Raw genomic sequence first — 14,155 nt, forward strand, 5'->3', positions numbered from 1 at the left:
CATTTATCAAAATTCATATAGGGATGAATTTGATACAATGTACATCAAAATAAATGAATCTTACTATAGGGAATTCACAGAGAAATACTATAATAAAGAACGTATGACTAATTTCTAAAATGGTATAAAAGGTCCTCTAGGAATTCAGAGGTCAACGTGAACTAGATTAATTAGAAAAGACTATTTTTAAAAAGGCAACTGAGTTGAACCTGTAACAACACGTACCACAGGCAATAAGGAAGGGCTCAAGGAAAGCATTCAGTGGTACAAGGAAGCAAGGGCAGCAGGGGGTTGCACTAACAAAAGCACAGAGGCAATGAGCGAGGGGTCTTCAGGGTACGTAACATTTTATAGCCAACATATATTGCGAGCTCACACATGCCAGGCACTGGGCTATACAGATTCACTCCATCCTTAGCTATAACCGTGCAGGTAATATCACCTCTCCCATTTTTCACATAAAGTTATTATGAGGCTTAGACAAATGTAGACTCTTACTGAAACTAATAAGGAGTAAAACCAGGATTTCCAAAAAGGCTATTTCCAGTGTCAGTGTATATATGGCCTCCCACGGAGGCAAGTGATCTGGATAAATTAAGAGGTTAGAACTACGACAAGAAGATGAGACTGGGAGGCAGGAGACCTGTCGTTTGAAAAAGCTTCTTCAGTATAAAATACGTATTATGTTCATAATCAAAACTCAAAGTTTATGGAACAAAATGTTCTTTGCTATAAATAACTCTTAATTCTTCCATTCTATGATTTTTTAATGTGAGGTGCAGACTTAAGATTTTTGGTTTCATGGGCAGCCCGGGTGGCTCAGCGGTTTAGCGCCGCCTTTGGCCCAGGGTGTGATCCTGGAGACCCGGGATCGAGTCCCACGTTGGGCTCCCTGCATGGAGCCTGTTTCTCCCTCTGCCTGTGTCTCTCATGAATAAATAAAATCTTAAAAAAAAAAAAAAAAAGATGTTTGGTTTCATAAAAAGAACTACATATTCTTTTCCTAAAAAAGAAATTTTCCTGCAGGAAATAAAATATCACTGCACTCGCTCAGTCAGGATCAGCGACAGGGTAAGTAAGATAAGGGATACTAGAAATTTAAAAAAAAAAAAAAAAGCAGAAAGGGGATCATTTCATATAGCCTTGAAATAATCCAGTAATTAACCAATAAGTAGTGTGTTGACAGTGAACAGAAGAGAATGCATGAAGGAGTGTTCTGAATACAGAAATGACTCAACGTCATGCCTGATCACAATTGCTGAAGCAGACCTGAGGATGACACTTCAGGGTTTAGAAAGAGACAATGGTGCGCCTACTGACAGAAACGCGAAGTTGGGAGTGGGATGTGGTTTATTGTGGAAGAAAACTCAGTCTTGAGAATATTGCCTTTGGGATGATCTGGTAACTTCTTAAATGCTCAGTCTCATCTTGGACTCTTCTATACGCAGCCCTTAAAGATTCCAATCACACTGAGCCATTTGTTGTTACCTTTGCCTATTACGGTTTTCAAAACCCTAGGTGGCTTCATAAATGTTCAGCCTTCTACTGGGGATACTTGACCTCTCATTTCCCCTTCCATCCAAGGCAGGCACGCCCTACTTATCTGTCCCATGACAACTTTTATATACATCTATCACACTGTGTTTTATATTGCCTCTGACATTCTGTCACTAACTTGAAGGCAAAGGCTCTATCATTCTCATATTCTTTGTATCAGGCACACACACAGTTTGCTCTGAATAAATGACACTAAATGACTATAAGGAGTAACAATCAGAAGTAGGGAGGGACACACAAATTACTGGCATTAGAGGTGGTAACTTAAGCCAGGAGAATGAAAAAGTTCAGAAACAGCCTAAAATCAAAACCAGTAGAGATAAGACAACCAGCTAATGACTAAATATGCATAGTGAAATCATGAACGGAGACTATAGGAGAGAAAGGAAGAGAGGATGACTCCATGCTCTAGATGTCAGGGGCTCTATTTCATTCAGCCACACACATGGCCATTCTTGGAAAAGAATGAACCATAGAGAAGTAGGGCAATGTTGTGACACAAAAGCCAACAGAAGTAGCTTACAGTATCAAGTACGTATCTGGGCAAAGGTAGGATGTCACTGCTAAGATAATCAAGGAGAGTGAGAACTGAGTAGTCTCTGAGGTCAGAGGAAAAAGGGGATCTTTGATAACCGCCCTTTTATTATATTATTATACCACCTCCACTAACATCATTATTTTTATGAAGAAACTTCAATAATGAATTTCAGTATCAGGTTGTCCTTGTCTAAGCATGAGTATCTTTCTTCAACTTAAATATATAAATTATTTCCTCTTTTGCTCATACATTTTATATATACATATGTATAGCATATCCCTATGAACTAAATGTGCCCCCAGAATTCACTTTTTGGAGCTCTAACCCCCACTTTTATCATATTTGAAGGAGGCTGTTTTAGGATGTAATTAGGGTTAAATGAGGTCATAAATTTAATAAATTAATCCAATAGGGCTGGTCTCCTAGAAGAGGAAAAAGACAGAGATTCGATCTCTCCATGTATTTGCACCAAAGAAAGGCCATGAGAGGATACAGGAAAATGTGGTCATCTATAGGCCAGGAATAGAATCCTCACTTAAACCCAATCATGCTGCCATCCTGTTATCAGAATTCTAGCCTCCAGAACTGTGCGAAAATAAATTTCCATTGTTTAAGCCCCCCAGTCTATGGCATACTGTTACAGCAGCCCAAACCAACTAGGATAGACAGATATACACACACACACACAAATCTATCCCCCTGGAGTAAAAAAAAATACCTCTATTTTTAAAAGATAGCTTTATTTTAAAAAGCATGGAAGGGCACCTGAGTGGCTCAGTTGGTTAATCATCTGCCTCTCGCTCAGGTCATGACGTCAAGGTCCTGGGACTGAGCTCCACATAGGGTTCTCCATTCAGTGGCAAGTCCACTTCTCCTCCTCCCTCTCCCTCTGCGATCTCTCTCAAATATGTAAATAAAATCTTTTTAAAAATAAATAAATAACAATGGAATATTCTCTATCGAGATTATTTTCAATAGTAATTTTTTAGGATAGTAATGGGTCCAAGTTAGTGTTATAGGAAGATGCTTCACAAAATAAACCCTTTCACAGGATAGATATATCCTTATATAAAGGATATAGAAACTATTTTTGATCCTTATCATAATTTTAGGATATTTTTCTCTGAACATTTCCCTTACAAAAAGTCACTTTTCAAAAGTTCTTACTAAACATCCTTTAGTCTTCTAAACACACTTCTTAGCACATCCCTTCTAAGATAAACTGAGAAAGTATGCTTCCTATATTCTCCTTTAATAAAGGAATAAATCTCTCCCATATTAGATATAGTAATTACATCCTTAAAGACATGATATTACAAAATATTCCAACAAAATAAATGGAATTAATCTAAAAATGCATTTTGAAGAGAAACTAATGTCAATTTTTAGTATGCGGAAGCACCAGGTTTCTCAAGGCTCTTTGCAAGGGGCCTTGGCATTGCAGCAAGCAATGGCAACATGAAGCCACCAGAAACGGACACCTGATTTCCATGACAAATATGGTAACATTGCATTAGCTAGTGGAGCCACTTTCTATGTTGCTGTATGTGTATGAAGCAACACAAATTGGAATAGAATGGTTCCTGTCCTCTGTTGGCAGAGCCATCCCAAAGGAATGGAGAGATCAATATCACAACTGATGTAATACTGAATTGTTTCAAAACCAACTTATAAGCAATGCCAAGTAAAAGCACTGTGCACCCATTAAAATATGGCATGACTGAAGAAATAAGTATATAAGTATATCTGAAACCTTAAAAAATATGTTGAAGCAATAGTAAAAAAAAAAAAAAGTGCTAAATTTACTTTATGAGAAGGATGAAATAAAAATCTAGATATTATTAAGTGATTAAATGGACTTCAGTACGTGCTACCTCCCCCTATCTTCTCAAAAGATCCTATTTCAGACATCTAAGTAAATATTATGCTACCCAGGGAAAGTCAAATGTCCATTATCTTGAAAATCTCCCCTTCTTATTCATTCAGACCTATCAATTCATATTATATGACAGTCACAGTGCCAGGGGAAAAAAAGGAAAAAGGACTGGAAGGGGAGATGAAGAGCTCACCAAAAAAAAAAAAAAAAGTTTAATAAAAGAGAAACATAGTGCTGCTGAAAAATAACAGCTATAATTACAAGCAAAACTGAAGCTTAAAGGATTTAGACAATGCAGCAATCAGGACTTCAGCAGGGAACATCATCCTCAAACTGGGTAATTTAAGAACAGCTTAATAAAGGACTATTTGTAAGGTATGGAAGATGGTCAGAGTCAAGAGATAGGTCAACCTCCAGAAGCTGCTAACACCCCTAAGCCTTAAAAGTATAAAGAGGGCAGCTTCATAGGAACTATGACCTCTGGTAAAGCCAACAAGACATGAATTGGCAGGAGGAAGCCAGAAGAATAAACACAGCTAGCTTACTCTCCTGCCAGAGCTTCCCACTGTCCAAACACATCTGGAAGCCAAAGGGCAAGGTCAGCCTCCTAGCACTGTGGGCAGGGTAGTCAATGATGAGAAGAGATCCAGAGCAGGAAATGGAATATATCTAGAATCATTTATCAGGAGAAGATAAGACCAGTTGGGGTCTCACCATGGAACACACAAGAACTAAAAGTGGGTAACTGTGGAAAGCTTCATAAAGGGACTATTTACAGAATCTATACTGAAACTATTTATTAGGAAGTTTGAATTTTATTCTGTGGGTAACAGGAGACACACAATCTAATCTGTGTTTTAGCAGGGAGAAAAACTCTGAGAAGAGCCAAATAAAGGAAAAAGGAACATGAAGTTAAAATAGAGGGAAAGTCCAGAGGCAAGAAATACAATTGTGTATGAGAGATGCTGAGGGCCTGAAATAAAAAAATAATTGTGGGAATAGAAGAAACAGATTCTAAAAACCTTTAGGAGACAACTATTGACCATCTTTCTCTTAAACACCCACACACACACATTATTTATATAAATATATATATATAAATATATATATATATAACTACCTACCTACCTACCTTCAGCCTTTGGTTATCTCTCCAGAATACATTTTCCATTTTTCTTTACCTTGAACAGATGACTATCTGATAGCATTCCCTCAACCCTGCTTACAATAAGTACTTCAGTTGAGTATTTGTTGAGTGGGTAAATCAACAAATGAATAAACAAGTGAGCAAAAGTCTCTAAGGCACATAAAACCTTTGTGTAACCATAAACTTAGGTTTTCAAATGTTTTAAGTAAGTTGAGTCTTTTGGAAACAAAAATTTAAACAAATAAATCAAGACAAGACCCAAAGACAAAAACAAAAAACTGACTAACAATCTGAAGTTCAAGAACATGCTAGGGAAGCACTTCCAACTCTATATTCTACCAACTATTTCTCAAGCATGTTTTCCACTAGGAAAGCAAAGTGCTAACAAATAAAGATAAATAGGCTGATATACCCATGTAATTGCTACAAGAACTTTATAGTTCTACAAACTCCTGGAATCCTGGGGGCAATGTCCATACAGTCCAGTATTACCTCCACACAAAGCTTCAGACCTGGCTATTATGGAAGCCCTTCTTCTAGCAGCCCCCCCTTACTCTCCTCTCAGGGAGAAAAGAAGTTGAGGCCCAATCCGATCCTCTTTACTGACTCACCCAAAACAGAGGGCAACTTCCCTGCAGAAAAGTACCACAACGAGATATGAAAAAGAGATGATGAGAAGTACTAATACTTCAAAACAGGACTTAACAAATAATTAACAATTAGCTCCAGATCCATCTTTTCCTAAGTTCTTAGAACCACTTTATCACAAAGCACACATTTTATCTGCAACTTTATCACAAAGCACACATTTTACCTATCCTACCTGTAACAGAACTGTGGGATTTCTAATCTCAGCACCTGCCTCTAAACATCTTCAAAGTTAGGAAAGAACTTTGTTCCAAGATTCCCACAAAAAATGCTTTCACATACTGTACAACTCTATAGTATATGCTATACTCTGTACTTTTTTAAGAAGGATAAATCATAATGTGGCATCGCATCCACCAATAAAAATTATTTGCTCTAAATGGAAGCACCTAAAATAATCAGGGCAGCCTAACTTACAAGACTCTTAAATAGCAATCCTGCTAGTCTTACCGCAATTTATAAATCCCAATCACTAAACACAAACATCCTTAGGAGAAAGGTTTCCTTTATAGTGAAAAGATAAATGCTGCAGCTGTGGATATTTATTGTAAGTCCTTAGGGTTTTTCACTATTCAAAACAAGCAGTTAATCATCTTTCACATCTCATACACATGTCCAAGAAGGAGAATAAACACTAACATGTATTGAGCATCTACTACAGGTCACTATCATGCTAAAGCAGCTACACATACAACTACCTGTATGTTGTCTTCATACTGGGGAGCCTGGGTGGTGCAGTCGGTTAAGTGTTTGATTCTTGGTTTTTGGTTCAGGTTGTGATCTCAGTATCGTGGGATTGAGCCCTGAGTCAGGCTCGAACTCAGCACAGAGTCTGCTTCAGGTCTCTCTCCCTCTCCCTTTGCCCCACGTGCTCTAATAACTAAATAGATCTTAAAAAAAAAATTATACTTCAGACTATCATAAAATCTGGAAAAAAAATTTTAAATTGAATCAATGAGTATGGATCATATACATAGAAATATTTCCAATATATTAAGTAATCAAAATAATCTATAAAAATTATATTCAGTATAATTTCCCTATATAAAACATGTTATTGTGTTTGTATCTAAATATGCATTGGAAAGCACAAGAAGAATCAATCAATCACCAACTTTTAAGCAGTTATGTCCAGAGATGGTATTCATACAAATCAGGAAGAAAACTCATTTCCTATTGTATATACTTCCATGTTTGAATATCTTACAATAAAACCAAGGGCCAAAATAATCAATTTTAAAATTTAAAAAATACTTTGTCACAATCAAGAAGTTTTTCGTTGTGTTTCCTAAAATTATGCTATACATGCAACCTACCTGACAAAGTCCTCTCTATGGTAAACCGATTGTTTGAAACCAGGACAAAGGAAAAACCTATTTTATTTTACTATTCTGCTTAAAACAAAAAAATGAGTGGCAGCCTGGGTGGCTCAGTGGTTTAGCGCCACCTTCGGCCCAGGGCGTGATCCTGGAGACCAGGATGGAGTTCCATGTCAGGCTCCCTACCTGGAGCCTGCTTCTTCCTCTGCCTGTGTCTCTCATGAATGAATAAATAAAATCTTAAATTAAAAAAAGGATGGCCTTTTAACAAGCATTATTATTTCTTTAACAAGAAATAATATATCTCCCTCATCTTATGGAGTTCTATCCCAATAAACCCATCATAAGTTGAAAATATTTTAAGTCAAAAATGCATTAGTAAGCCTAAACTGAACATCTTAGCTTAGCCTAGCTTACCTAAACATGCTCTGAATGCTTACATTAACCTACAATTGGCAAAATTATCTAACACAAAGCCTATTTTATAATATGTCAAATCCCTCCTATAATTTATTGAATATGGTATAGAAGTGAAAAATCAAATACCTGTAGGGTATCTGTATAAAAATACTAGTCAGGGGATCCCTGGGTGGCGCAGCGGTTTGGCGCCTGCCTTTGGCCCAGGGCGCGATCCTGGAGACCTGGGATCGAGTCCCACGTCGGGCTCCCGGTGCATGGAGCCTGCTTCTCCTCCCTCTGCCTGTGTCTCTGCCTCTCTCTCTGTGACTATCATAAATATAATAAAATAAAATTCTTTAAAAAAAAAAAAATAAATAAAAAATAAAAATACTAGTCAAAGATTTAAGATTTTGTAATTTTATGCTTATAAAATAAAGTGAGAGCAGGAAAAAACATAATTCTTTCCTGGTAGGCTTCTCAAGTTAACTTACATGGTAAAGTCTCTAAAGTAGTGGTTCTTAACTTCTTGGGGTTTATTGACCCCTTTAAGATTCTAATGAAACTATGGAACCTCTCATCAAAACCTATGAGCTTCTGCCACACAGTTTCAGAATCTGTGCCCACACACCTCAACAAATAGTCATCTAAAGATACTTCAATTTAATGGTATAAGCAATAGCGGCGCCTGAGTGGCTCAGCCAGTTAAGCAGCCAACTCTTGATTTTGGTTCAGTTTGTGATCTCAGGGTTGTGAAATTGAGCAATGCATTGAGCTGGGTGTGCAGCTTAAGATTCTCTCTCTCTCCTTCTGCTCCTCCCTCTACTCTCTAAATAAATAGATAAAATTAACTGAAGGTAAAATGTAATAAAAATAATACCCTAAAGGCCACAGATGAAAGGGATCAAAAGAATATGACCTTAAAGAAGATGAGAATTCAACTTGATATTCCTACATTTTCACCTAATTCTCCTCCCCACCACCCTTCCTCCCACTTTAATCCTTTTGTAATCATCTCTTTGCTCTCTATGTATTGTCTTATTTGACTGTATTATAGAACTAAAGTCATTTTTAATATTAGCTATGCTCATTAAAATTTTATATGTTTCCTGTCCTAGTTTCAAAAACAGAAATTTATTTCTTTAAGGAAAACTGAGGGCAGCCCCAGTGGCGCAGCAGTTTGGCGCCCGCCGCCTGCAGCCTTGGGTGTGATCCTGGAGACCCGGGATCGAGTCCCACATCAGGCTCCCTGCATGGAGCCTGCTTCTCTCTCTCTCTGTCTGTGTCTCTGCCTCTCTCTCTGTGTGTCTAAAGAAAACCAAAAACATCATTCAATACCTACTATTCCCAAGTATTTGTCTACATATTATCTCTAACAATTCCATGAAGGAGAAAAAGTCCTCTAAAATCTGTAGGTTTAAAAACTTATTTATAAGTCACTAAATTGTAGGTTAAGAAGAATCAAAATGTAAATCACAAAATAGTTTGAAATGAACAATGAAAATACAACATATCAAAGTTTAAGAGTATAAAGCTCAAATATGATACGTAAAAATGCAGAGCCTTAAATTTATACATCAGAAAAGATAAGGGCACCTGGGGGGCTCAGTGGTTGAGCATCTGCCTTAGGCTCAGGTCATGATCCCGGGATTCTGGGATCAAATCCCACAACTGGCTCCCCATAGGGAGCCTGCTTCTCCCTCTGCCTATGTCTCTGCCTCACTGTGTGTCTCTCTCTCATGAATAAAATCTTAAAAAAAATATATATGAAACAAGCATCCAGTACAATAAGTTTATTTTTAAAAAGCTCAAAGTGAAAAGAATATAGGTCAAAAACTAATAAAATAGAAAAAGGAAAAATCAAATCGACAGAACTAAATGAGTTTCTGCAGGTTAATGAAATGATCGCTCTTGTTAAAGGCTTAAAAAAAAAACAAAAGAAAAACACAATTACAGCAAATTATTAAAATGTACTACCTATATCTCTGGGTTAAATCTTATCAGAAACTCAGAGACACCAAATACTTCACCCACGAGGACAGAGCTTGTGGGTATATTCCAGGGCCAATAACCAGTATTATACAGGTAGTAAGCAGGCAAGCCAGAGTTTTAACAAAAAGTTCCGTTTCTTTTCACCACATCATACCACCTCTTTTTTGGGAAAGGAGCCTAACTTCCAGGGTCTCAGTTTCCTTACAAATGAGAAAGAAGAATGACATTATCTCTTATGTCCCTTTCAGTCAAATCCATGATTCTATGAGCCTAAGTTGGTCTGCATATATAGACAAACAACTGATTTCCTTTGGTTAGACTGAGGGTGAAGGTGGAAATGCTCTGAGTGACCTAGAATACATCTTAATCTACTATGTGGGCTGACTGAGCCATCAAAATGTCTAAGTACACTTTGCTATAAACTACAGAAGTGAAATGTGAAACCTCAGCAAAATTCTCAAGAAAAATAAACGAGGGAACTGCTTCTAGGAGCTCATGTTTTACCAAAAAGGGTAATGGATTTCTTACCCTTACGTAATAAATATTCTCCCTTTCAAGAAGAAAAAAAAATCCAGCATATGTAAATTTAACCATGTTTGTGCATTTTTCTACATATAGTATACTTAAGTCTAACAAGTAAGTCTACAGTTACTTTTGTGCAACTTGCCTCTATGAACCCTTTCATTTTCTCCTTTTAGCAATGCTAGGTTTTAAGTAAATAAAAATTTCTTGGCTCTTTACTATTTTGTGTTACCTGAGCAGTTTTTAGAAAGTTGTATTCATTCCAAACTTAAGGAATGTTCTTTATTTGGTGTCCAATTCGGTTTGAACAAAATACATTTGGGAGGTGGGGAAATACAGTATTTTTCTTGCTTTCTTTGGAAACAGGTATTATATATTCTCTCCAAAATCACATGAGAAACCCTAATTGACAAGAGTTATGTGCTATTTCTGAACAGAAAGTTTTCTTCTCCTCCATAATAAAGGATCATTAGGTATCCAAAAGTAAAGAGAATCATTCAAAAATTTTCCAACTTAACAAACGAAACTAGTAAGTTAACAGGTAAGACAGATGGTTTCCTCTACAGATTCAATGCACTCCTTTCTCACTATTATGCCTCATCGTTTGACACAGATGTTTCATGTCTAGTACACAGCTAGACACTCACATCTGACACTAAAGAAAGAATCCAGACTAAAGATAAATATCTGAAATTATCAATCATAAAGGGAACAGGTGAAGCCATGAGATTTTATTTTATTTTTAAAGATTTTATTTATTTATTCATGATAGTCACACAGAGAGAGAGAGAGAGAGAGGCAGAGACACAGGCAGAGGGCGAAGCAGGCTCCACACAGGGAGCCCGACGTGGGATTCGATCCCGGGTCTCCAGGATCGCGCCCCGGGCCAAACGCAGGCACTAAACCGCTGCACCACACAGGGATCCCGCCATGAGATTTTATTAAGATCACTAAGAGAAAGTGATAACAGCCATAACCCTGGAAAGAAAACACAAAGTCAACAAAACCAACTATAAGGAATGGAACTATCATTATAATAGAATGAAACATGAAAGAAAAGATGTCAGGGAAAATAAAGGGGCATTTTTTAAAAATATCAGTAACAGGAGCCACTTTTTACTTAACTTTCAACATATATCTTGACAGTATGCTAGGTGTTGCATCTTTCTAATCCCTCAATAACTTGAAAAGGTAAATATTATTACACCATTTTGAAGATGATGAAACCTGCCCAAGGCCATGTAATTGCAGAATTGGGATTTGAACCCAGGCCAATGAGGCCATGAGCCTACTGCTTTCACTTGGTCTTAACAAATGCCACTTACAAAGAAGCTGAACAGAAAAAGAATAGACTAGAGGTCACTGACAGAGGACTGCCAACACTTGAACTGAGAAGAGAAAGACTGACAAGATTTAAGGAGTGAAGACTGAGTGGGTAGAGGGGACTTCAAAATGTCTTCTGACAGGTGTGCCTGGCTGGCTCAGTCAGTTAAGTCAGAAAGGACTTGACAATGTGAATGAATGGACAGAGCTACATCCAAGGTAGATGGGAAGAAATGAAAGCATAGGTAAACAATCAAAATCATCAAGAACAGGGTCAGCTAGTGTTCTTTCCCTCCCAAAAAAATTTAAAAGCTTCCTATTTCATTTGTATTGCTATACAATGTAGTCAGGACTCAAGTCCTCTCAGAGGAAGCCATGGCTAGTTACTAGGACTGATTTCACCCTTTCCCTGTTCCCATACTTCCCCTGGCCCTTTGGCTTTGATGAAAAACCATGGCAAAGAATAAAGAGGACTAAAATACTGTGCATACCTATATGTGTCTGGCATCATACTGAACATTTAATATTAATTTTCATTTCACCCTACTACTAGAACACAAGCTCCATTAGGTATGGACATTTTTATTTTGTTCACAGATATATCCCAAGTAGTGCTTAAAAGAGGGCAGGCCCTCAACAAGTATTTGATGAATGCACAAAGTCACCTTGTAAAACAGGTATTATTATCCCCATTTTAAAGATGAGAGGATGACTCAGAAAGGATAAGTAACTTAATTAAAGTCATAGATATAATAAGGGTGAAATTAAAAATTTTTAACAACTAGTGCTACAGCAGCACTGGCCACTCAGAACAGACACCAGCTGGTGCTAGAGAAGCTGGGTTCTGCTTCAACCTTTCAGCTGTGGACGTTGGAGAGGTCCACAGGAGGGGCCAGGACAATGCAAGCTTGTGGCCTGGAGAAGGGAAAACTCAGATGTATGCTACTGGCTATCACCTGTGATAGTAAGTGGTACATCCAGGTTTGAAACATGTACTTATTTAACTCTAAATCCGACTCTAGGTTTCAACTCAGATCTTGATCCCATGGTTTTAAGGTCAAACCACGTGTTCAGCTCTATGCTCAGTGTGAAATCTTCTTGAGATTCTCTCTCTCTCTCTTCCTCCCTCTTTGCCCCTCCCGTTCATGGCCTCTCTCTTCAAATACATAGTAAGTATTTTTTAAAAATCAAGTGGGTACAAAAAAAAAAATCAAGTGGGAAACAGTGCCATTTTCTAAAAGATGAGAGAAGAGAGGTAAATAGAGGTTTTCATAAAGCAGAAAAACATTCAAAACATTGTAATAAAGAGACTAACGGGCTCAACAACTGCAATGGAAAATAGAATTAGAAATGCATTATAGACTGATCACTGAGCTCAACCTGTGCCAGACAATGAAAAAAAAAAAAAAAAAGAGGGGAGGAGGGATGATTCAACTAAAGCAGGGAACTGAGAAATCACAGAAATGTGAATGGGCAAAGCAAAACTACACTATGAGGAATGTTTTGTTCCAGGTAAATAATAGTATGTCTCAATAAGAAATGAAAAATCAACACTGGCTCTTGAGCAAGAAAGGGTTTGGTGAAAGCTATACTGCAGGTAGATGAGTTTGTGCAAGGTAGAGGTAGAAAAGGGAAAGAGCCCTGAGCCAGGGGTAGAGTGTACTGTATGTTTGGGTGTGATTCACAGAGATGGTACGTGAAGTATCCAGGGGCAAGAGTTCAAAGAACAAAGCACCCTTGGCTTTTACAGACACCTGCAGTCTGGTCACCGGCTTGAAGTAACCACAACATCTCTGTGGCTGATGGTTTTACTATAAAAAGTACTTAGCTATCTTGCTGGGTTTTGTTTTTTATTTAAGTTGGGACAAAGGGGAGAAAAGGCAGTTTGGATATAAGTGACTTTTATTTTACTTTTTGTGCTTTTCTGTCAATAATGACCTATAATACACTTAACCTTGGAGTCTCTTAGTTCATTAAAACACTTAAAATAAATGTGTGTATATATTTAAACAGTTTAAAAAAAAATCCAGGACTCTAAGGACAGGTTATTTTAATATGGACTCAAGATTCCTGTGCGTGAACACATGCCCCCCCCCCCCCACACACACACACAGCCTACTTATTTATACACTAACAAAAATAAAAAGCAAGCAGTTGGTCACCTGTTGTTCCCTGCCCAAAAAGCACGCGATGCCAACTGGGCAGGAACAACATTAATTCCTTCCACCCTCTCATACTAACAGCTGTTCCCTTTCTTTTTCAAGCTGGCAAAGGTCACAATCAGTACCACACTTTCCATGCAGATTTCTATGTGCAAAAGGCAAGGCGATGGCTGACGTAATAGGGTGTGGGGAGAGACACCAAATTTTTTTCTATTTTACTTTCTTCTCTGGCACTTACTAGGAATCTATTTAGGGTTTCTTTGATATTTAAAGCCATAACTATAATCATTCCTCAGTCCCCCCAAAAAGTTTACATGAAACTGGAATTGGGAATGATATAAGCATTTTGAGAGTTCAAAGTAAAAAACTGTAGCAAAATTGTACAATAACATGTACATCATTAAATGGTTGCCTAATTAAAAGTGCATTATGCTAAGTGAAGAAGCCAGACTCAAAAGCTACATACTGCATGATTTCATTTATGTGACATTATAGGCTAGAGGACCTATCAGTGGTTGCCAGAGATGTAGGATGTGGGAGGACCTGACTCCCACAGAGCAGCAAGAGAAAACTTATAGATCAGTTCTGTATCTTGTGTAGTGGTTACATGACTCTAAAGTCTAAACTGTCTAAATTCATAGAACTGTATCCCAAAAGAGTGAATTTTAGTGTATG

At 37.5% G+C, this 14,155-nt stretch overlaps 1 protein-coding gene across 6 annotated transcripts in view; it reads right to left on the reverse strand.

The window, feature by feature from the left end:
• PLPP1 (phospholipid phosphatase 1) overlaps positions 1-14,155 on the reverse strand; it is a 94,115-nt gene that overhangs the window by 61,446 nt on the left and 18,514 nt on the right. Inside the window, exon 1 of one of the 6 annotated variants that reach the window (XM_072749938.1) lies at positions 2,861-2,900. The exons of the other annotated variants lie outside the window; for them this stretch is intronic. Within the exon in view, the coding sequence (XP_072606039.1) occupies positions 2,861-2,885 (25 nt within the window). The 5' untranslated portion in view covers positions 2,886-2,900. Of the gene's footprint in view, positions 1-2,860; positions 2,901-14,155 lie in introns of those variants that run through there. 6 annotated transcript variants of the gene reach the window in all.

Source organism: Vulpes vulpes, chromosome 2 (assembly GCF_048418805.1).
Source record: "Vulpes vulpes isolate BD-2025 chromosome 2, VulVul3, whole genome shotgun sequence".
Taxonomy (NCBI): Eukaryota; Metazoa; Chordata; class Mammalia; order Carnivora; family Canidae; genus Vulpes; species Vulpes vulpes.